Here is a 25,421-nt window from a genome sequence, read left to right as displayed (position 1 = left end):
TCAAGGGCCAGTGTCTTATTTTGTTACTACTCAAATTAAAAGGAGTACACAGATTAGTATAAATACTATATTTATTAAATATCTTTACAGTTTATTTAAATGTATTTACAGAACTATTCCTGCATAAGTTATACTTCAGACATCCAATTCAGGTCACTGCCTCTTGGGTAAGACAAATAATGATAGTCTCAACAGAAAAAAGCAGCTCATTAGTATACACAAATTCAGACTTGCTTCATTATTTAGCCATCTTTGCCACAAACTACCTGCTTACAGTTAAAATTTTGACATGGACACTGTCGATTTTTAGTTGAAGTTCAATTTTGCAAAGAATTTAATTTTTTTAAACAATAGAACCCAAATGTTTTCTGTTTCACATTTTGTTTTATAAGCAGATTTTGGTTTTTTGATGTTGTAAAATTTGTTAAATGCAAAAATGTGATAGTTTCCAGGAAAATTGGATGCTGTAGCTTCTACCAAAGATAGCTGGTATAAGGTGACAAGGAACCATGAACTTAATCAGAAGTACAAACATTTACAGTTCTAGCCTATCTTGTTTACAATCTCCAAAACGCTCAAAACTGACTCAGTGAATTCCCACAATTACTGCCTTGTTACATGATGTGGTATGTTGGTGGTACTGAAGGCGGTACTGAAGGCTACTATTCTATCCAGAACGAATGCAACCGATGTGATAAGACACTCGCCCATCATGCAAAGCTCGAAATCTAGTTTCTAATCTAGTTACAGCCCAACTCCCAGACATGCACACCTGGAATGGATTCTTTTGTGATTTAGTACCCATCAACCATGTCAAGCCAGTACAGTAATTCAGGACAAGTAACTTGTTTTCCCCACCTCATTTCTTCTTTCAGTTTTTAGGAGCCTATGGACTCTACTGTGTATCCATTCGGTGAATTCTTTTTTGTGCGCAGGCAGCTTAAGTTCACAGGAAGAAATAAGGTTCTGATATGTTTAGAGTGCACACTTTAAAACAGAACAAAATAAAAATTTCAAGCATGTGATAAAAATATTGATTTTTATAATACAGTATTGCTTTATAAATATAGATGGAAAAGCTATAAACTTTACTGGTCTTTGGTGCATCCAGAGAGGGATAAATAATTTGCCATTTGTAAATTAGAAATCCAAATTCTCTTTTGTTATAAAAGTCCACTACGTGAGGCAAATGTATCAATATGTGTGTTTATACTGCTTGATTTAAAATACAATTAACACATCAAGTTCAGAATTAGACCCACCAAGTGGTATATCTCAGGCACACCCCACAAAGACTTGGGTCCTGTGACATGGAAAATTCCAGTATGGGTACTACACAGCCTCTGACCACTGACAGTGGAAGGAAAGTTACTTGTTAAGCAGCACTCCAACAGACCCCCAGTCATAAAATTAAGTGCATAACACAAAAAGGGCAGGGGAAAAAAAGAGAAAATATTTTGTGTCCCAAATCTACAGGCCAGGTCCAAAGTCAGTTCCCCTGTGAAACTCAATTCTTGTCCCACTATTTTCAACATCCCTGGAACAACCACATTGTCAATTTCTAACGCTCATTTCTCAAAAAAGACTAAGTTGATTAAATGAGTTGTGTAAAACACCACCATCAATCTACCTTTATGAAGACTGTGTTTGATGGGTTTAGATGAGTGCAGAGAAAGCCAGTGACGTGACCAGCACTGCTCTTACCTGGAATTAAATGTATGCATTGGAAAATTAATACAAAATATATCCAGATCATAAGGCTCCATACCTCTGACCAGAAATAATTAAAAACCCAACAAAAGAACTGAAGTTGTCAGCCCAAGTGTAAATGTATTCCTTCCAACAAAACCCTTCTGGATGCAACTTTCTTTACTTTTTAAATACACAGAGACTGCAAATAGTTTGTGCAAAATAAATACCCCGCCACTTGCCACTCACGCTTCTGTGTTTTATCACAGCACAATGGATTCTCATTATTTAAACAGAGTCTCTCTCCACCCCCCACCCCACCCCCCATCTCCTCTACCAAAGAATTCTGTTTTGTCAAGTTAGGGTAGTTAAGGCATTCTGACATGTAATTAAAGGTGATTCAAAATAGATATCTAACATTATGCCAATTTAGGAATAGTAGATAAATTACTGAACAGCTTACAAATGAATAACTCATTCTTATTATAAATGAAATGCCTGTTACAAGCATGATGCATTGAAATATAGTAATGACATGTACATGGTACATGTTAAACATTTTTAAATAAAACAAAAGCTTGACAGTTACTCAAATATACAGTACAAATTCACAAAACAAAATCTTTTAAAACAAGTTGAGGTAACCTCAAACATAAGTTTTAATGCAATAAACCAGGGAGTAAGTATCTCCTTTAGAGAAAGAGACTTTCTATATTCTCAAGTAGATTCTCATTAGGTTTAATTGCATTCTCATCTATACACCAATGTTACCTGACATATATAAAACATGGCTTTAATTTAAGGATTTCTAAGTATATATATTTTTCTACCACGAAGTTAATGAAGGAAAAAAACTGACCCAAAAATATATATCTTTACAGCAGTCGACTTGTACACAAACCTTAAAAATAAGTTTGAATTTGCAGATAATGGAAAAACTGAATGTGGGGTAATTTTATAAGGAAACTATACACTGCAAGATGGCTATTCGGAAACTGTAAACATTAAGCTTGATTCAGAAACCCCTAAATTTCTGTGTAGGGCAAATGCAAATGTCATATCATCACTAGGAGTTTTCCTCGTGGATTCTTGTGCCACTGCCCACAGTGTTCTTTCCACATGGACTCCCTGAATTTGGTACATGCTCTATAGAAAGCAAGGCTACTAACAACAGGTCTGAGAGTGAGAAAAGGGGTATAGCGTGACCATCAAAGGCCAACAAAATTCAAAGTTAGAGCTGTTCCATTCTCAACCCATCAGGCCTATGGGCCTAAAGCTCCCACACAGGGGCATCATATCAGACAGCTGGGAGGAATTTCAGCTGTAACATTAAATTTGTAGGCTTTGAGGAATTTATAACCTTGAATAATATTTCCATTAAAAATTTTTGGTAAGGAGTCTCCCCAAACCCCCCTGCAGATCAGGCCACCAGCCTGTGATATGCAGTAACCAATAAACTGCTGAAACTTTCATCACAGGAGCACAATTAATCATCTTTTAAAAACCATGAAACATTTGCATACATAGAACTAAACTGAATTTTTCTTCCAACTTGTAACCAAAAAAAAGCTCCCCGGATCAAGATTTTGTAATCCAGAACAATGTTTTAGAGCAAGATTATAAGCCCCTGAAAAATAGGAGTTTATAATGAAAACATAAAGCCACACCCAATCATAACACAGACTGTATAGTACACGTGTAACATATCTTTTGATAATATATAACGTATGTTTCTAGTAGATGTACCGTAACATACAATTTGTGTTAGACTTTTAAAATCCCTTTAACACATTCTAATTTTGAATTCACTTTACCAATATTACTCATTTTCAATACTTCAACTGTTTTTGAAAAGTAATAGACATTTTGGCTTTGAAAACCTCCATCCCATCATGGAAAGGACAATGTGAAGTGAAGGCCAATCTTCAAATCTTGATTCTCTTCAAATGTTGCTGGCAGATATGAGCTAGTGAATGACAGTAGTGGTTCTCAACAAAGATCTCAATGGGGTCTCAAAAAGACAGGCAAAAGGCTTACATCACTGGCCACTGAGATCAGTAGCAAAGAAACATGGTCCTGCCAGCAGGATCAGCACACACGGTAGGGGAGAATTTGGGATGATGAAAGGAGAGGCAGGAGTTGACACCTAGGTGAGTCAGTCTGTATACTCAGCCACTATTGAGAGAAGGACAGTGATGTCATCTGGCTTTCCACCTAAAATGAAAATGAAAACGTATTTATATATTTTAAAAGGAAAAGTCAATAAAAAATGTAAGCCTAAATAAATAAGTACTAGGAAACAAATACTGGTATTTCAGGCAGGTTTGGTTTGTCAATATACTCTGGCAGAAAAAAGGAAAAAAACCATTTGATAAATAGTTAAAACGCACCAAGAAATTACATGTAATTTAATTGAAGCTTTAAAAAAAAAAACCTTCCCTGCTCCTTTACAACAGCTCTGTTAAAATGGCCACCACCACATCCTCTGTTTATAGCAATCATAATAAAGACAAAATGTGGCTAAGATTAATTCTGCCTGACAAGAAAGTTACATGTTATACCCACAATCCTAATTTGGACAAACATATCCAATGTTTTGAAACTAGTAATAGTCTTGTATTCTAATCTGGCAATCAGCTATGGCATGTGCTTTTTTCTATTTGAATATTTCCTGGACAGCTAAGAAATGCTTTACATATCATAAGATTCTACCAGCAAGAAACTGACCAACTCTGCTAGTTCTGATATGCTAGTACCAACATGTCATCTGAGCTCCAAGACTGAGCTACTTGGCCTGCTCCCAAAGTTACATATCGCTCAGTAGATAGGAAGACTCTTTAGGCAAGGACAGTCTAACATTACTTCCATCTTCAAAACCTGCCATGGCAATTTGGCAGGCAAATACTGTCAATGAGTCCCACAAAGCCAGAGGAAGGGAGAAGTGAAATGTCAGACTCATGAAGGGCAGAATGTTTAAACTGTTAGGAATGTCCAGGCAGAGCTCGGAGGCTTTTGGGGCTCAGGTCCAAGCAGTGCAGTGGCAGCAATAAAGGGCTTCAGGTTCCACCTGCCTCTGCAGCCAATTAAATTCAGTTCTGAAGGGCACCTCTGTGGGGAACACATGATGACATGCACTTGCTCTGTCCTTCAGTGTTACAGCCTGCTGACCTTGCTCCCACGGGCTCACAGCTGGGAGAGGGCACCTCAGCAGTCTCACCCCAGTGCTGTAGTTTGCTTCACCCACAGCCCAGAATGCTCCCATCCTCTATGTCCCCGGTTAGTCCCTATGACCTTCCTAAGGAATGCTTACCTCTCACATTCAATCCATTGTCACATGCAAACTGTGCAAAAGGTGACATATAATTTGGGTCATAGGCCAGCTCATGAGCTTGCTCAGCAATGCTTCTTGCCGTCTGTTGTATACTCTCATAATTTGAATTCTAATATGAAAACATGAGGGAGTTATTTTTACCATAATGCCTCACATGATTTCTGCACACAGTAAACATCACTTGCAAGCATCGCTTTTTAAGACAGTAACATTTATCTAATCATATTTTCCACCACTTAAGTTTTATTCCAGTTAGAGAAGACAATGAAACATTATACCTCAACTAAAATGAATGAGATCACCAGTGCTGCCTGCATAAGATGTCAATTAGAAAGTCCTTTGCATGGACTTGGGTCCTGAAGTTTGAATTTTCTTTTTTTTTTGGCCGCGCCATGCGGCATGTGGGATCTTGGTTCCCTGACCAGGGATCAAACCCACACCCCGTGCGGTGGAAGCGTGGAGTCTTAACCACTGGACCACCAGGGAAGTCCCTTGAATTTTCATATTTGTTTTTTTTTTCCCACTTGAAATTCTTAAGGCATTCTTGCTAAAATGGGATGGGGTTGAAAGGGCGGATTTTGATAGCACTTCGGGATGACCTCAAAAGCTTCCTTGCTTGGGAATGCCCCCCTGGCCAAGCACAGTGTGCTCTCCAAGTAAGGGCTGCCAGTTGCCCTACTGAAAATCCCTCTCTATTCTGTATTCCTTCACCTTGCTTTATTTTTCTTCTTCTTATTTACCACCACCATTATAGCTATTCTTTCTTTCTCTGTATTATCTGTCTTCCTCCACTAGAATGTAAGCTCCATAAGGGCAGGGAATGTGTCATTTCTGCTTGTCATTCTGTTACCACACAGAGCACAGTGCCAGCACGTGTAAGCGCCTGACCTTTACTAGGCCCCACAGACAAGGCGTAGTGCTAAGGGTTTCTAATGCATGGTCTTGGTTTATCCTTACCAAAACCCTACAAAACAGGCCTTTTGTACCACTCCACCATTTTACAGGTGAGGAAAATACTGCTTAAAAAGTTTAGAAACTTACTCAAAGTCATACTGGTTAGTGGTAAAAACATGAGAAAAGACTAATTTTCCCCAGAGTCAGTACTTTACAAAGCCAGGAGAATATGCAGACTGGTTTTCACTTCCTTCCACTCTCTGTATGGGCCAAATCTCAACAGTTTCTTTACTGATGACAGCTCAGATCACATCAAGGCCCCTAGCTGCCTGCTGCCCTTGGCTGCTGCCTTGGCTGGCTCTGGTATGATGATTTCCTATCTTTCCCAGCCTGAACACCTGCTGAGTTTGCTAGGAGAATAAAAAGTGAAAAAGACAACCAGCAACTAACACCATTAAATACCATTAAAATACCATTAAAAACACAAACAAGAACTCGCCCATCTGGACTTTTCCTACCTTTACCACCCTACTAAATAAAGGCTTGGATGAGAAGCCTCTTTTCCCTTCAAGTTCTCCAACTGTGAATATTTCTATCTACAACTGTTTCAAAGATTAGAACCATTTTTATTTTCCTAAATTCACAAAACAGTCCTTTCCAAAACTACAAAAAGAGATAATGCAATTGAATTAATAAAAATCAGCCGCCCAGAAGAGGGTCACTGTTTCCAAAGGCCAACCTTTGAATTAATTACCTTTAACTTTTTTAGCTCCTGAAGGATCATATAATCAGGCATGTTGTCAAAGAGTCCATCTGTCGCCGTCAGGATAATGTCTCCTAACTGGACATCAAAAGATGTGCTATCAGCGGCATCCGGGCTGTGACAAGGACAGCGTAGGGACAAAGTTAACAGAGCCTTTTAGAGATAACTGTTAAAAGTTTGCAATGGGAATGATGCTACAATGTAATGAGGCTTTAAGGAAAACTAATATATAGTAGCAGTCAATAATAAAAACCACCATTCTGAAATTTCTAACCTTGAAAAAAATTAACTGAAAACTCTGATACAAATATTTCAAAAGCTTAACTAAAACTATCAAGTAAAACTGAGTTTGATGATTAGTCTCATGTGGTTTAAAAGGCGGAAGGGTTCTTTTCTGAGTCAGACACTAAAATGCCTCTAAAATCCTGGTGGAAATGAGTCTTTGTTTCCTAATTCTTTAGAGCCAAATTCCATCCTCTCTTATTCACTTTCCACTCATCAGTTTCCCTGCAGGCTTGAATTTGGCTCTCAGGAGGCTGTGTTATAGTGGAATAACTGAGCACTATGGAGGAGAGCATGCAAATCCTATAAGAATTAATTCATATGAAATACCTGCAATGGTATTTCTTACTATAATACTAGTAATTACTAGTATATTACTAGTAATACCAAATTAGTATTACTAAGTCATACTTACTCTGGTAGAGTAAGGACTGTGTGTCTCCCAGGGTTTACAAAGTGCTCATCATGTATAGGTTACTTATTTATTAGTGTGCCTGGCACACAGTAGGTCTTCAAGTAATATCTAATGAATGGAAGAAACAAAGTAACTGACCCTCCAAACTGGGGAAAAACTCATTACTATATTGTTAATGAAGAGAAGAAGGTACTGTGTGTGTGTGTGTGTGTGTGTGTGTGTGTGTGTGTGTGTGAGAGAGAGAGAGAGAGAGAGAGAGAGAGAGAGAGAGAGAGGGAGAGAGAGAGAGAGAGAGACGCTTCTATATGCAGAGAATAAATCTGGCAGTGGCTGCCTCTGAGAACAGAATGTGTGGATGGGGTAGGGACAGAAGCTTGATTTTTCACTACATGTTTTTGTGTAAAACTTTTAAAATGATATAAGAAAACAGATATAAGAATGGGGGGTGGGGGGAACCACAGGTGGGAAGAAGAGAAAATATATTCAAAGAGTTAATGGTCCCCTCAGAGGCTGGTTCTCAGCCATTTCCAAGGCCAGCTCCACTGCTTCCAAGCCTCCAAGGTGAGGAAAAGGTGAGATATCTGATAATCTACCTTCACTTGTAATTAGGGAACAAGAGCCAGGAAAAAATTCATACACTGACCCAGAATATGGAGACAGAACCAAAGCACCCTAAGCTTGATTAAAAACAAAAAAAAAAAACAAAGAAAAAACTTGTGTAAGTGACATGTTATAAAATTTGCAAAAAGAAAACATAAAAACAAACAGCCCACCCATGCCTGCTGGGGATTTACGCAAAGCCCATTGAGGAAATTTCTAGTTTGTCTTCTCTTGACTGAGGAAAGCAGCAGCACATCTAGAAGTTCTGTGACGGGCTTTTGGCAAGGAACAAATTAGCTTTCGCTTACACAGTTATACAGTAAACATTTTGTAAGAACAGCTACTAAAGGAAATCTGTAAGTTAAGCTTAAAACAATATTTTATAGATAAGAGGGACTAATAACTAAGGAGATAACATGCAGCTGGGAAACAAAAAAGACCAAAAAATAAGAAAATTTTAAAATGACTGTAAAACTGGTAGAAACCAGGTCGATTTCTTCCGTGGAATAAAGAGAAACGATACAAGACATTTCACATTTGCTCAGTCTTTGGAAACTAATCAGATTTTAGAAGTTTAGATTAATGACCAGGTTGGCACGGAAGTTCTATTTTATGCTGAGGTTTTTCTTTCCCCAGGAGTGTCCTTTGCTATTCTGTCTGTGAGAGACTCGCTGCCATTGGACAGATCGTCCTCTTCTCCCAACACTCCCACCCACGAGCTTGGTGTTCCGCCAGCTGCAGTTTTGCCCATTTTGATTGAACATACTGTGCTGCTGGAAACTTTTGACTGCACTGAAACACGAGCTGAAATCACATGCTAGCATGCTGCCTCTGGGCTCCAGGGGAAGCAACCTCCACCTCACTGGCAGGCCAGGCCAAGTGCTGTCCTGACCAGACTGTCCCAAAGATAGCGTGTGAGGTACAGCAGGGCCGCTCTAGCACTCAGAAGCCAAAACAACAAGGATCAAGTAAAGGAAAATCAAAGCACTGTTCTCCAAAAACTGTTAGCTGAACTTGACATCTACGAACGCCTTGGGGTTCTGAGTTCTCCCCACTCCAACAGGGCTAATATTGATGTGCATTACAGCCAACTGAAGAAGGGCCTATAATCAAATTTTCTTCCAATTATGGTAATCTGCCTTAATCTGAAAGTAAAAAACTGCTTCCCTCTCTCTAGGAGTCAGCAATAGACTTCAGATGGGTAATACTGTACTTAATTATACAGTATGCTCATTCCAGTTTAAAAGATGGCAGTAATCATCATTTTATCTTAGTTTGGACTTAAGATTTGGCCCAATAAGAACTATTAAGTAGAGACAATAGGCACTTGCTAGAATGCTTCTACTTTTACAAAAGGTTCATTACCCATTTAACCACATTTATGAATTGCCAACAATGTTTGTGTCAAGCCCTGTAAGGCTGTTAAAGGCAGTGAAATCTGAGACTGTTTTAGTGTTACTCTGTACTCTGATCTTAGAAAAGATAAACTGTAAAAGTTGATTCAAAAAAGTCCTGATTTTCCTGGAAAGTTCTTGACAATTTAAAAATGAACTGAGAGAAGGTATCAGAAGAAAAAAAGAACAGAACACATCAAGAGCACCATCAGACCACCTCTGAGTCCATTTCCTGAAAGTTAACTTTGCCTGACAAGTTTTGCAGGGACTGCAAGTTCTATTTGATGCATATTATAGGAGGCCCCGAGAATCAGGAAGTTATTCTGATAAATAAAGCAGATGTCTGTTTGCATTTTCCCCCAATAACGTATGCAAAATCTTGTATAGGCAATGGCACAGACAAACAATGACTCATTTCTCCAGCACAATTTAACAAATACAACTGTATGTACCATGTGGTCTTGGTATGAAAAACTGATATTCTGTAAGCCTGAAATAGTATTTTCATAGTCTTGTCAAATTATCAGGTGTTTATCAGAATTCAACTTGGCTGAAATATCAAGTTCAAGCACAGTATCTTTCGATGTCAGACTAAAAGGTCCTCAGTGTGCCTTCTTTTCTCACATGAGAATGGAAAATGCCTATCTCCAACACTGTAGTTAAGGGGAATGGGAAGGAACCTGTTGGTGAGAATGGGGAGATTACCTGTCACTCAAGACGACTCCCTCGGCTTCAGGGGGTGCGATTGAGAGCTGGAACGGAGTGTTGAAGTAATGCTGCTGTTCATCTGATCGGTGCACAACTTCACCACCTCTGACAACCAGAAAGCCTGAGTCGCCCAGGTTTGCTGTGTGCAAGCGGTGGCTAGTTCTGTCCAGCACCACGATGCAGGCAGTACTGCTACCTAGAAACAAAAATGATCTCCATTTATTTTCTCTTTCTAGGCTGTCTCTGCATACACATTTTTATCATATCGCCCCAAAGAGCAACATGCCATAATTTGAATCTCCTTTGCCTAAACAGGACCTTTCTTAGTTATGGCTCCATATCAATGTCCGTAGTAACCTGATGAGGATCAACATGACGGGGGAAAGAAAACGGGATTTATACTATGCATAGTTAAGTGGGCCAGTGATGACTTGGATTCTTCCACTTGCAGAGATAGGAAACAATAAAAATGGCTGGTATTTAACCACATTATTTCAATAGTGCTATAATCTATCTCAAATGCTCAAAAGGATGTTGTTGAGATATTAAGTTTTAATACTTAAAATGCCAGAAGGAGCATGTTACGTTTCCATGACATTTCTCATTAGTCATAGGCAGAAAGCCTTCTCTGTGAAATTCACTAACATTTAAGACAAGGCACATAACTACAATTTTAAACAGAATTTCCATCTGCTGAGGTCATGAAGAACTTTTACTGAAGACTGACTCACTATGAAGTAACAAGACCAATTTTCCCAGGTAGCTTGTGGAATCAACCTGTTCACTTTACAGAGACTACCTGTTCAGAGAGAAGAGACCACATTCCAAGCAGACGCTTCTGTGTACCTTTGCAGCACACAGCTCACATGACCTTCCCCACACTGAGGCTGATAGTACAATTAGTGAAAGTGCTTTCAAGTGCTAAAATTTCAACCTATGCCCTGAAATATGTGCATATCCTTTGATCTAGCAATTCCACTGTGAGGATTTATCATAAGAAAATAATGTGTTAGCTATTTGATAGCCACTAAAATTGTGTGAGAGAAATATATCTGAAAATGAAAGATAATTTAAGTGAAACAAGTGACTATTTTGCCAGAAAAATGGCAAAATAGAAAAATGAGCAGTTTACCAAGAAATAAATGTAAATGGTCTGTAAATATATTTCTAAAAAATGATCACTGCACTAGTGTAGGAAACATGGTCACTCTCATTTCACAGTGGTAAGAGAGTAGAACTAAATAACCTTTCTAAAGGACAATAATTGCCCTGAAATATGTGCATATCCTTTGATCTAGCAATTCTACTGTGAGGATTTATCATAAGAAAATAATTAGAGATGCAAACAAGACTTAAGTACAAAAACACTGCATAAGATCACAAAGAACTGGTAACAACCTCAACATCTAAAATTAAGGGACTGGGGACCTCCCTCGTGGCACGGTGGTTAAGAATCCGCCTGCCAATGCAGGGGACACGGGTTAAAGCCCTGGTCCGGGAAGATCCCGCATGCCGCGGAGTAACTAAGCCCGTGCACCACAACTACTGAGCCTGCGCTCTACAGCCTGTGAGCCACAATTACTGAGCCTGCCTGCCACAACTACTGAAAACCGCGTGCCTAGAGCCCATGCTCCACAACAAGAGAAGCCCGCACACCACAACGAAGAGTAGCCCCTGCTCGCCGCAACTAGAGAAAGCCCGTGTGCAGCAACGAAGACCCAATGCAGCCAAAAATAAATAAATTAAATAAATAAATTTAAAATAATAAAATTGGGCTTCCCTGGTGGCGCAGTGGTTGAGAGTCCACCTGCCGATGCAGGGGACACGGATTCGTGCCCCGGTCCGGGAAGATTCCCACATGCCGTGGGAATCTCAGCTCAGCGGCCATGGGCCCATGAGCCATGGCTGCTGAGCCTGCACGTCCAGAGCCTGTGCTCCGCAACGGGAGAGGCCACAATAGTGAGAGGCCCGTGTACCGCATAAAAAAAAAAAAAAAAGGCAAAAAGAAACAAAATAAACAGGTTGTGGAACCAGCTGTGTTAAATCCCAGTGCTCTATGATTTTCTAGCCACATGACATGACCGTGGGCAAACCACTTATTCTCTCTAGGCCTCAGTTTCTTCCTAACAAAATGAGGAACAAAAATGCCTACAAATCTACCTCACTGAAGCTATTGTGAGCACACAGTAGATTCAATTCCTGTTGTTATTATTCTATGGGCAAAGAAAAAAAGTCAGGGAGTATAATCACTAAAAAATTAACAGTTTTCTTAGTGGATTATAGGTAATTTAATTTTTGTTATTAATTTTTCCTTAGTGAAAATGTGTAACTTAATTTAAAAACACTTAAATATAATCATTTGTGTCACTGTAATGTTCAGAAATTCTGTTTCCTTGTTATCTACAGTATATGCATGTGTATAAACTTGACACTTTAATGCTAAGCTATCTAGTCCCTACCCATTAATTGTCAAAGAAAAGAAAAACATGGGTATTGTAACTAACTGGCCATGCTGTCAGAGAACCTACTCCATAGCTTATATTAGAGCTAAAATCACCAATTACCCTTCCTTCCTAACTCAATGCACAGAAACTCCAATCATTTACGTCATTAATAGAATCACCACACAAAAGATCTTCTGAAAGCTGATGGAATTAATTTAACTGAGAACAAAAAAATGACAGATGAGTAGCACAGCCTTGAAAACTGTGCTGCAGGAAGGACTCACATTGACTCATTATTACTCACTGACAAATCCAGGCTATCATTTTGCTACCCTTGTGGCAGTAACCCACTGCGTTAGAATCAAAATGGTCCTCATGAGTGACAGACAGAGCTTTAATATGCAAAGCAGCACCAACGAAGGGAAGCTCAGCCTTACAGAATCATCTGGGCTCATAGTGTGTAAACTCCTCTGCCTCTTCAAATTACTGATGCGTACAGCGGCTCAGGCCCTGGTAGCCTAATACTGGGAGAAGAGCTCACCACTCTTACGTGTTTGGAGAGGAACAAACTGGCAAAGAAGAAAAGAGTGCTAAGAACAACAGTGTTGAATGTTCTGACGACTGAGCAATCCAGACAGGTCCCTGAGCAAATCCCTCACGCTAACATGGAAGTATTTTTATCACCTGGCCCTTATTCTGTAAACTACCACTAAGCCTTTTGTGCAGCAAAGAAAGAAAGGGATAGCCTTACTGGGATTAACCCCTCAAATTCTTAAGATATGTTGGCTTCATAAGACCTAAATCCACTTAAGGGTTTCTGAGGAAATAATATGTCAACAATTAGCCTGTGATGCCAACCCAGATCTAAAAGCAGCTAGAAATTCTCAAGAAATACGTGGTTACAGCTATCAGCTTGCCCTTTATATTGGAATTATGTTATAGGCTTTTTAGCAATGGCACAATTTTTTAAAAAAGGATCACCTAATCTTATAAAATTATTACTTGCAATTATAGCTGAGGTTCAGTAAAACTCAGCAGCCTGTCTTTGCCAAAATATGCTTGAGTTTTAGTTACAAATAGCTTAGAGATGTGTAGATAAGGTAAGAGAGAAGTGTATATGGTCAAACATGGTAACGAAGGATTATTTCAACGTGTTTTTTAGGAGAAAGAGGTAGTCATAATATTCAGTGCAAGAAAAACTCTTATACGTCCTTAAATTTATTTTATTAAGCTCTCCCAGTTACATGAAGGTGAATAGGGGAAAAAGTAGGAACAAGGAAGAACTACAGCAAAAAACAAAGCTTTCAAAGTACAAAATCAGGATAGGTGTTACAGGTTTTAACAGGTTATTCCAAGTCACAGTAATTTAGTAAATGCACGGTGGGGTGCAGCGTGGGGTGGTGTTGGCAGAAGACTCAGGCCCCTGGTATCCCTGTCTACAGGTTCTTTTGTTAGGTGGCACCCTGCAATGTTCTCTTTTCCCTCAACATGTTTCTGAGTATTGCAAGAAGCTTTAAGTCATTGCTTTTCATAAAAAAGATTTATCCAGTTAACATATGAAATAAGGGGTCAGAGGTTAAGTGGTTTGCCCAAAGTCATACGGCAAGTGTACAGAGATGAAATAGAATCTAGGATGTTTCACGGTATCAGGCAAGCTCAAGATTGCATGCCCAAAACAGCAAATTAAGACAAACCAGTATATTGAAACTTCTAGACAAGCTTTCTCTTCAGTTAGAAGGAGAACAAGCTAGTTAATCACAGCACAGAGAAGACAGAAGATGGTAGCATGATGAAAAGTACCCCTTCTTGCAAAGGTTTTAAATTGAAGGCAAAATTCTACAACATGGAGATCTCTGTTAACATTGAACATTGAGGGCTGATTTTAAATGTGCATGGTGATTGGGAGGGAGGCCTTCTAGTAACCAGAAAGATGCTGGCAGTTAGCAGAAACTTAATAACACCCTTTCTGAGAGCCTGCTTAGAAGGCTTGGGTAAGTTCCCAAGAAACCACTTAACAAACAAATGTAGAAGCTTAGCCAAAGGATGCTCCATTAGCATACCAGAAAACAAACACTGGGTATTTGTAAATTTTCTAATACAAGATTAACAGGGATCTACACAGACTAAATGTTAACTGCTAGTAGCTGGGGAGCCAATTTGCAACCTGAACTCCTCACAGGTAATCAACTGAGTTTTACATGCTGGACCTATCCCCTCTTTTCCTCCCTGGGAGAGAATCACTATCCCAATTATACAACCACTTGCTTTTCTTTCTTCTTTTATCATATTTTAGAATCCCTAAACAATACAGTTTTACTTGTTTATGTTTCTGAATTTGAAATATATGGAATCAGACTGTTAGGTGATATTCTGCAATGTCCTCTTTTCCCTCAACAACATGTTCCTGAGTACTGCATGCAACCTTAACTCGTTCCTTTTCAAAATGCGTTTTTCTACTATAAATGGGCTTTTAGGTTGTTCCCAGTTTTCTGCTATTATAAATAATGTTACTATGAACATTCTTGTACCTATGTTTTGATACACAGATGTGCAAGAGTTTCTCTAGTCTAGGGTAAAGACCCAGAAGTGGAACTTTATTCTGTAATTCTAAATTGTTTTCTAAAGTGGTTGTATCTATTTCAAGCAGTATTATGTATTCTGGTGTTGCCCACAGCTTCTCCATCAAATTGCTTAATAGGAAGAGCCTCAGAAAAAGAGCTGGGCTGGTAAGTGATTTTCTTGGTTTTTTTGTTAACCATCTCCTGGGCTTCTTTAGAGAGGAAAACGCATAGGATATCTACTTACCAAGCAAAGGTACTTTATTTTGCAGCAACTCACAGTAGCTTGTGGTGAGGATTCCAATGGGATTACTTGGGACGAACCGTCCTTCTTTTACTAACCGTTCACATGTCCGCATTAAAGTCCCTGAGAACTGAGACGGATCAACTCCATAGTCTCTCCATCCTCCTACACCATCTGCGACCCCTAAAAAAAGAAATTTACATTCAAAGGATATTCTTACCAACGTCTCAGGAACTCTTACCCCCGTTTTCCTAATACTAATTTTACTACATACTAGTACATCTATTTACCCTGAAATTCAGAATAAAAAGTGCTCAGGTTTAATGTATTAAACACTAATACTCCTAAGCCACATTCTCTACTTAGAATCTGATCTTTCATATACTGATGAATAAACACGTGAGCTACCACAGGGTGGCATTGCCTCCCAGCCAAGAGTTCGATTTCAGCAGGATTTTCATCTTTGTACAGAAGTATTTGTGTTATTAATCTCTGTTGTATTTTATAGGAATGAAAATGGATTTTTTTAAAAAAGTGCTGATGCTAGTGAGAATACAACTGAGCCAGAGCTGTCCATCATTAAGAATACCAAAAGCAGCAAACTTTTAACTTCAAATATTGGTCAATAACTGTGAAAGAGAGAACAAGATTAAGAATACATCCCACCCCCTTTCCTCCTCCCTCTGAGACAACCTCTATCCTGTACAGGGCCGCACTGCCCAGTATAACAGCCACTACCACACGTGACTAGCAGGCACTAGAAATGGGGCTGATGCAAACTGAGAAGTGCTCTAAGTATAAAACACACACTGGATTTTTGAAAACTTGTTAGCATGAAAAAAAGGGTAAAATAGCTCATTAATTTTTATACTAATTACATGTTGAACTAATATTTTGGATATAATGTGCTAAAGAGAATACATTATTAAAATTAATGTGACCTGTTTCTTTTTAATTAATGTGAATATTAGGAAATTTAAAATGACATGTGTGGCTCACATTATATTTCTATTAAACAGCACTGGTATAGAGATTTTTCACGGGTCCATAGAGCTGCTGCTGAGTTCACAGTCTGCCTAAGACTCCTTTATCGAGAGGAAACCAGTGCTCAAGAAAAATTAGACATCAAAGTCAACACCATACCATCTCCTATTCAATCCCTTGCAACACCAAGCTAGTTGTTCAACATTAAAATCAATTTCTAAATTCAACAGTCTACTAAATTCAAAAACTGTGAGGTTGTTTATTTGAAATTCAAACTAAAATGTCAGATATATACATTATTAAAATTTTAAGTGACCACAAATGAAGCTTTCTAGAATGACAACTATAGTTGTTTTCAAAATAAAAGATCCGTGAACAAATGGGAAAGTTAAGCTTTTTACTTCATACTGTTCTGTATTATTAAAATTTTATTTTTATAATGAGCATGTATTGATTTTATGATAAAAATATTAATTAGGGAATTTATAATTTTTAAGGCTATCTGAGCATGAAACATCCTCCCCACATACACATTTACATTTTTTCTTCCAGTTTTATTGAGATATAATTGACCTACAGCACTGTAAAAGTTTAAGGTGTACAGCATAATGATTTGACTTACATACATCATGAAGTGATACCACAGTAAGTTTAGTGAACATCTATCATCTCACGTAGACACAAAATTAAATAGAAAAATATTTTTTTCCTTGTGATGAGAACTCTTAGGATTTGCTCTCAACAACTTTCATATATAACACACAGCAGTGTTAATTACATTTATCATGTTGTACATTACATTCCTAGTACTTATTTATCTTATAACTGGAAGTTTGTTCCTTTTGACTGCCTTCATCCAATTCCCTTCCCGTATTCCTGCCTCTGGTAACCACAAACCTGATTTCTTTTTCTATGAGTTTGTTTTTAAGTATAATTGACCTATATTTACATTTTTTGTACATTCAACTTTCACACACACTTCAAAGAGCATATTTGGTGCAAAAGTAGGAAAGTGCTTATATGTATCCCTGAAAAACTGGCTTAACATGAAATTAACACATTAAACTATTTTTCTGGTGATGGCACTTATCAAGCAGAAATGGAAAACATCCTGAAAAAATAATAAGAAACAGAATTGGAAGACAGTAAAGAGGTTGACAAATAACTTACCACTATTGGAGAAGCAACTTTCCTCACCTTTTGTGACCAACCAATGGGCAAAATTTCCCTTTTTTTTTTGGCCATGCTGCGCGCATGCGGCATGTGGGATCTTAGTTCCCAGACCAGGGACTGAACCCATGCCCCCTGCAGTGGAAGCTCAGAGTCTTAACCACTGGACCGCCAGGGAAGTCCCAAGGCAAAATTTCACTTTAGGGCAATTCCAAATTAGTTGGTTAGATGATATGATGTCTGCGATTTGTTTCAAAATATTGGGGGGGGGGTGACAAAAGAGTAGATGAAACAAGACTGGCCATGAATGGATAACTGAAGTTGAATAATGAGAGGTACATTCATCCCTCTACCTTGATGTATATTTGAAATTTTCCATTATATAAAATTTAAATAGTAATAATGATAAGAAGAAAGATCCTTCTGCCTGCTGTGTGGAGAGCAAAAGCAGAAAAGGGAATAAATCAGGAGACTGTCTCAGTAGCCCAGTTGTGAAATGGTGGCAGTGCAGTTAGAGTGCAGGGATTTGGGATCCAGTGAAACAAAAAGACTCACAGGTACACTGAATGGGGTACAGTGAGGGTGGGGGAAAGAGAAGCATCAGGGATGACTGAGGTCTACCCTCCCAGGAAGAGTATCATTTTTTGGTGCTTTTCAAGCAGCTGTAAGGATATCTAGAAATTCTTACAAAAATTTAAGGTAGTTCAATAGGAACTTCTTTTGAGGAATTCTTACGTCACCAGGGATAAGATTTTACCATGATTTAAATGCAACAATTTGTGTTAAAAACACAGAATGCAATCATAGTCCTTGCAACTCCATCTGATGAATCATTCATTCTTCTCAAACTACTGTTTGCTTGAGGGAAGAATTTCTTAACCAGTTTCTGATCTAAGAGCCACAATTAACTTTAAATACAAACTGGTTTCATCTACAAATGCCCTTCATAAGAAAACCATTAAAACCTGAGATAATGTTGAGAGTTGATCCCGGCACTCACTAAATAATCTGTCAGCAGGTTATAGAGTCTGACCTGGCACAGCCCTTCAACATTAATCAGATTTCTCCCAGAATAGACGTAACCTTTCAGGCACCTGTTTGCTCTTATATGGGAAAAAGAACACAGGCAAACTCCATTGGCCAAGACTCTTTAGGGGGAAAAAGAGATTCAAAAAGCATATAAACTTTTCAATAAAGCTGTGTGAAAAAAGTCTTAGTATACATACATAATTTACTTACAAAGAACAAGTTATATAACAGGAAGAGTTATATTTGGGATTAGAACCAGGCTAAAACCAGAATAACCTACATTTGAAACCAGTTTAATTCATATTAGGCAGTTATTTCTATAAGAAAATGAATATTTCCTCTCTTGCATAAGCAAAAGCTTCAATCCACAGTGGAACCGTGGAACTGATCCAGATATAAAGGGAAATTTCATTCAGAGGTAAAGAAAACAACTGTTAAAGGAGAGATTGCTTCAGATCTTGAAGATATCAAACAACAATGGATAAGAATATCCCTAAGAACAAATGGAGGCTACAGTGAATACTAGGAAACAGAAGCTGAGGGAGACATATCCTGCCTCTGGGAAGCTCACCTTCTAGTGGGCAGCTAGACTACTCACTCATGGGATCTAGACAAACGGCTCTCACAAATGCTGCTACAGAAGAGTCAAGAGCAAGTGGTTAATGCTTATGGGGCACTGCGAGAATGGAGCAAGCTTTCACTAGGAAGTGGCATTCAGATCTGGCCCTGGAAGGTAAGTCAGATTTCCTCAGGCAGGGAAGAGTAATTAAAGGAAAAGAATGGCAAATTAGGTGTGGGTGGGGAGAAGTTGAAATACGCAGGGCAGGGGCTGAAGCTGTGGGGTGCCCAAAATTGCAGTCCAAGAACTTTAAGCTTTATGCTATAGACCTGTGTTGTCCAATACAGGAGCCACTGCCCACATGTGGCTATTCAGTTTGAAATGTGGCTAGCATGGATTGAGATGTGCTGTTAAATGTAAAATACACTCTGGATTCCAAAAACGTAGTACCCCTGAGATTGTAAAATGTCTTAGTTTCATGTTGAACATACATTTTAGATATACTGGGTTAAATAAATATGTTAATTGAAATTAACACCATCTGTTTCATTTTACTTTTTTAAATGTGGCTACTAGAAAATTTAAGATTACATATATAGTTTACAGTATATTTCTACTGAAGAGCACTGCTCTAGACAATAAAAAGTCACAAGGTTTCTGGGTACAAGTGATATAATCCAATCTATATTTTAGAAAAAATCCTGACAGCAGTGGACAGAACGGGTTCAGAGAGGTAAGAGGTCAGGCATCAGCTGCAAGATTTTAGGTTAGAGGTAATGAGAAAAGTAGAATAGACAACCACTGGAAATACAAAGGACATAAAGACAAGACGGCTCTCCATCAATACATTTTATATCAATAGGTTTCTGGATTTCAGGAATGAATATTGATTAGATGATTCCCCAGTTAGGAGGGGGTGAAAATGCCTTTAGAAGATACTGACTTCTGTCTCAGGTATGCTGAGTTTCAGGCACCGGTAGGGCATTTTTGTGGAAATGTTCTGTATGAAGTCAGGAACTAAGAGTCTGCACTGGGGAAGGCAATCAGGGCCAGTTCTTTGACAAAGGTCCAGTACTGACACCACAGAATGGACTGGATGCTCAGGGAGTATAGAGTAAAAAGTTTAAGGACTTAAGGGGGATCTTATCTTAGGAACGAGAATTCCTGGCCAAACAGCTCACTTGCGATTTGCATCTTACTTCAGGCATCAAATTACAAACACAGATATAACTGATTAAGTTTAGGAAACAGCCAAGTATCCAATTTGTCAGAATGATATAATTTCTTTAGCGGTAAAGAGAGGTGAAGTTGAAAAGGTGGACTGAACTGGAAAGGCTTTGAATGCCAAGATAAAGAGTTTGCATCAATATAGAAGCTATTTCATTTAACTCACTGTAATCACCTTATGTCTCCATTAATAACATTCTGTCAGCGCACGTCTAGCTTAAGTGTTTCCTTTGACCTAAAATCCAATTAAAACCATTATTAGATTAAGATAATGGTTACATATCTGAAATAGCTGAGCAAAAAGCTGAGAAGAGACTATAGGGCACAGAAAATTCCTTTAGTTGTACCATTTACAACTGAAAATGTCAAGTTTTATGAAGTGGGAAATAGCCAACTAGAAAATATTTATATTTATGATTTTTATAAAATATTTTGCTAAGTTTTCTGTAGATTGCTTTTCTAAAGTAAAGAGAGAAGGAGAAAGAGTAATTCTGGTGTTATCTCCCATCATTTAAATATATTTTTTTATAGGAAGAAAATTCCTAAAGTAACAATTTTCATTTTTCTGATTAATACTTTTTTGTCTTTGCCTTAGTTATAATCATATAAAAACAAAACTTTGATGTACTTGAAAAAAAATCACTTAGCTTGTTATTAATGCAGAATTTTACTTAACAGCTTTATTCTAACCAGAAAATTCAAGGAAAAAAGATTTGGTAAGTAAGCTGAAATTGTGGAAGCTTAAAAATCCTCTTTCCAACTGCATTTGGCCACCTAACTGTGTAGCTGGCAAAAGGCTCACCTTGAAAAAGATTTTGAACTAAGCGATCATCAGCCTGAGTCTCTCCATCATTATCCATTATCAGCCATCAGCATGAGGCTGCCGTTCTTCTTAAACTCTTCTTACTACACTCATCTTCAGATTGACATGCAATTAGTTACAAGACATTTTCCAGAAGAAAGTGATACCCAAAAAATAAATACTAAATTTCAATTTTAATATAAGCATCAGTGAAGAAAAATAGGTAATTTGATTTTATCCAGTAGCTCTGGCAGAATTTCAAATACTAAGTAGTACCCAAAGGTAATATAGAGCTTTATTCCTTGCATCTTTGATGATCTCGAGGCATTTTACATTGAGCCTCATACTCTCCCTAATGAAGTAGGATGGTTCTACAGGGATTGTTTTTCCATCAGTGAAACACATCTCCTATCTACTAGGATGGGTACCTGATAGTGAACTGAAACTCCAGAGGAGAAATTGAGTAAGAATCTGGCTGGATCACAAGAGTTGAATAATAAAAGCAGCAGGAGACCCTCTGTACTCAAGGGATAAGGATATCTGGTTTTACACTTTCTGCAGCAAGCACTCATCTGACAGGGAACTGGTTAGGCAGTATCTATTGCAGTGCTACAGCCGGCTTCTTTTCAGATGCCAAGGCTCTTCTTCAAATACTATAGTCTAGTGGTCTCAAAGCCAACCTTATTTGTCTAGGGGCATCACAACATGAAGCATTATAACTAGAGAAAAATGAGATCAGAGTATAAACTCAATTTCTATCAAATGGAACAGATCACACTTGTATCAACAATTCTGAAGCCTCAACTATCTGGGCATTAAAAACACTCCCCTGTGATTCAGGACTGTGAAATCCTTCTGCAAACAATTATCCCAAAGGGAACAAAAAGAAGGATTACTGGAAAAATGTATTCAAAAGTTGATTTATTCAGAAAAGTACAATTTGCTTTGATTAACACTCCTTTCAGTTCTCTAGAGGTGAAATTATATAGATTATCACGTTCTTCCTGCTTTAACAAGTGATATATTCCCTTTGCAAGAAGTTTCCCCAAAATAACCACTACGCATTAGTCCCAATGAAACCTGCATCTTCTAATTCTCCAGATACCAAGTCTACGTCAAGAACTCAAGATCTTGGGCTTCCCTGGTGGTGCAGTGGTTCGGAATCCGCCTGCCGATGCAGGGGACATGGGTTCGAGCCCTGGTCCGGGAAGATCCCACATGCCACAGAGCAACAAAGCCCATGCGCCACAACTGCTGAGCCTGCGCTCTAGAGCCTGTGAGCCACAACTACTGAAGCCTGCGTGCCTAGAGCCCGTGCTCTGCAACAAGAGAAGCCACCGCAATGAGAAGCCCACCCACCGCAATGAAGAGTAGTCCCCACTCACCGCAACTAGGGAAAGCCTGTGCACAGCAACAAAGACACAATGCAGCCAAAAATAAATAAATAAAATAAACATTAAAAAAAGAACTCAAGATCTCTAAGCAGAACAGCTAACTCAAAGCTGAGGCAATAAAGCTGAAAGGATGGAAGGAAGAAAGGTTCAACCTTATGACAAAATGTATAAAAAGGGACACTTATAAGCAAAACTCAAATCCTGCTCAAGAAATAGTACTGTCCAGGGCTTCCCTGGTGGTGCAGTGGTTAAGAATCCGCCTGCCAATACAGGGGACACGGGTTCAAGCCCTGGCCCGGGAAGATCCCACATGCCGCAGAGCAACTAAGCCCGTGAGCCACAACTACTGAGCCTGCGCTCTAGAGCCCACACGCCACAACTACTGAGCCCACGTGCTGCAACTACCAAAGCCCATGCGCCTAGAGCCCGTGCTCCGCAACAAGAGAAGCCACTGCAATGAGAAGCCCATGAGCCAAAACGAAGAGCAGCCCCGGCTCACCGCAACTACAGAAAGCCGGCGTGCAGCAACGAAGACTCAACGCATCCAAAAATAAATAAATAAAAGAAATAGTACTGTCCAGGACAGTTAATAAAACTCAAATACAGACTCAAAGCAGGAATAAATGTCCTATTTTATGTTTTAGAATTCTAAACAAAATAACTATTCCTTTCTAGCTTAGTAAACCTGAAACTACTTAATAATTAATCAAATTAAAATGCACACACATACATATACACATTTAAACCCATTGTCCAGAATATTTCATTAATTAGAGACAGTAATCTCCAGACTACTCTGGGTGGTAGAAGACGATTAGGAAATGATAGTGTGAAGGCAAAGAAACTCAAAGTCAACCTTTTTAAAAGAAAAATGGTCTTCCTCTAACTTCCTCTAGCTCTTCTGTTTAAATACCAAATATTTAATGTGGAATGATATGTTTTGACTTAACTGTGGCTGAGGACCTTGGGTATCTTATAAAGTTGAAGGTTAAGTCACAGATAAAGGTCACTTCACTCCTTTCTGAGCTGCAACAGTATCTTCCTCAAATGCTAAATGCTGTCAGCAATGCTTTCTAGACAGGAGGAAGCAACAGACAAATCATCTGGGGGGGCTCACACTTATTTTAAGATATGAACAGTAGAGACAGGGACCTTAGTGTGTTACAGAATTAAGGCCTTCTATTAAAGCTGAGGCTTCTGTTAGTTTTTAGATATTAGAAAATGTTACACAATGCCTAATAATTTAACGTTTAAATAAGAAAGTAACAGCAATTAAAGTCCAGCTATCTGATGTGTGTCTACTTGTACTGGCCCTGTAGGCTAAGAGAAAATTTTTCCTTCTATTTATAAGATTAGATCTAGAATTTCGGTCTTAAAGGTTAACCTAATATTTACAACAATTAAGCCATATACCCTGACCTAACCCTAAAGAGGATACTATTTTACCCCCTGCTTTCTCCACCCCTCTATAAAAATAAGAGCTGCTTTTTACTAAAACACCACCCTCTGGGAGAGGTCGAGTCACATGCAACCCTGGCACAAACGCTTTTTTAAAAAAGTGAGAACATAATTCTTTTCAATAAGCCTGCCAAGTTAAGGTCTTCCCTGGTGGCACAGTGGTTGAGAATCCGCCTGCCAATGCAGGGGACATGGGTTCGATCCCTGGTCCAGGAAGATCCCACATGCCACGGAGCAACTAAGCCCGTGCGCCACAACTACTGATCCTGTGCTCTAGAGCCTGTGAGCCACACTACTGAGCCCGCGCGCCTAGAGCCTGTGCTCCGCAACGAGAAGCCACCGCAATGAGAAGCCCGCGCGCCACAACGAAGAGTAGCCCCCACTCACTGCAACTTGAGAAAGCCCGCGTGCAGCAATGAAGACCCAACACAGCCAAAAATAAATAAATTTTAAAAATAAAAAAGCTTGCCAAGAACTGACCCTTAATTTCTGAAAATTAATTATATTTCCCCTATATATTGTTCAACTAAGTAATGACCTTTGAGGGGGTAGAACAAGTAATCTTTTTTTTTTTTTTTAAGATTTATTTATTTATTTGGCTGAGTTGGGTCTTTGTTGCTGTGTGCCGGCTTTCTCTAGATGCGGCAATGGGGGCTGCTCTTCGTTGTGGTGCATGGGCTTCTCATTGCGGTGGCTTCTCTTGTTGCGGAGCACCGGTTCTAGGTGCGCCGGCTTCAGCAGTTGTGGCATGCAGGCTCAGTAGTTGTGGCTTGCGGGCCCTAGAGCACAGGCTCAGTAGTTGTGGCCCACAGGCTTAGTTTCTTCGCGGCATGTGGGATCTTCCCGGACCAGGTCTCAAACCCGGGTCCCCTGCGTTGGCAGGCGTATTCTTAACCACTGCGCCACCAGGGAAGTCCTTTTCTTCTTTTTATTTTCCATACTTCCCCATTTTTCCAGTAATGAGTACATGTTGCCTTTATGGGAGAGATGATAAACTATATGAATTCAGTTAAGAATTGCATTTTACACTTACATTCAATATTAAAGTTAGTCAACACATTTTATTGAACATCTCCTATATGCAAGACATGTGGTGAAAGGGAGCCAAAGGGATTTACATACAATAAAAGATTTCCCGCCCAGAGGAACTTAAAATCAAGTGGTAGTGCAGGGAATTGGAGCAGCTTAAGATAAATGGCTATAATAAAACAAAATAAACATGTACCACTAAAGCCAAAAGCAAGGAAGATCAGATTACATCTAGCTAAAGGAATTAGAAAAGCATTCATGGAGAAGTGTCTGATTTGAGCCTGGAAGGATGAAAATACCGAGTTGTGGGGGAGGAGGAGGCTGAGGAGAGAAGCATTTTGGGCAGTTCCCTGCGATTTGGACTAATATGGATAAAGTACAAGTAATAAAGGCGGAGGTTACAGCTCTAAGAGCAGAGAAACCTCACCTCTAGGTAAATGCCTATCA

General features: G+C 38.9%; 1 protein-coding gene across 1 annotated transcript in view; it reads right to left on the bottom strand.

Annotated features, from left to right (window-relative positions):
• Positions 1–62: 62 nt before the first annotated feature.
• Positions 63–25,421, bottom strand: part of PPTC7 (protein phosphatase targeting COQ7) — a 38,825-nt gene continuing 13,466 nt past the window's right edge. The window contains exons 2-6 of the mRNA XM_030860312.3: positions 15,326–15,505; positions 10,074–10,272; positions 6,669–6,792; positions 5,000–5,129; positions 63–3,903 (exon numbers count right to left, since the gene is read on the bottom strand). Coding sequence (XP_030716172.1) covers positions 3,845–3,903; positions 5,000–5,129; positions 6,669–6,792; positions 10,074–10,272; positions 15,326–15,505 — 692 coding nt within the window. The 3' untranslated portion in view covers positions 63–3,844. The remainder of the gene's footprint in view (positions 3,904–4,999; positions 5,130–6,668; positions 6,793–10,073; positions 10,273–15,325; positions 15,506–25,421) is intronic.

This window comes from Globicephala melas, chromosome 13, assembly GCF_963455315.2.
Source record: "Globicephala melas chromosome 13, mGloMel1.2, whole genome shotgun sequence".
Lineage (NCBI taxonomy): Eukaryota > Metazoa > Chordata > Mammalia > Artiodactyla > Delphinidae > Globicephala > Globicephala melas.
Note: the sequence above shows the minus strand (reverse complement) of the source record. Positions and strands in the feature narration are given on the sequence as shown.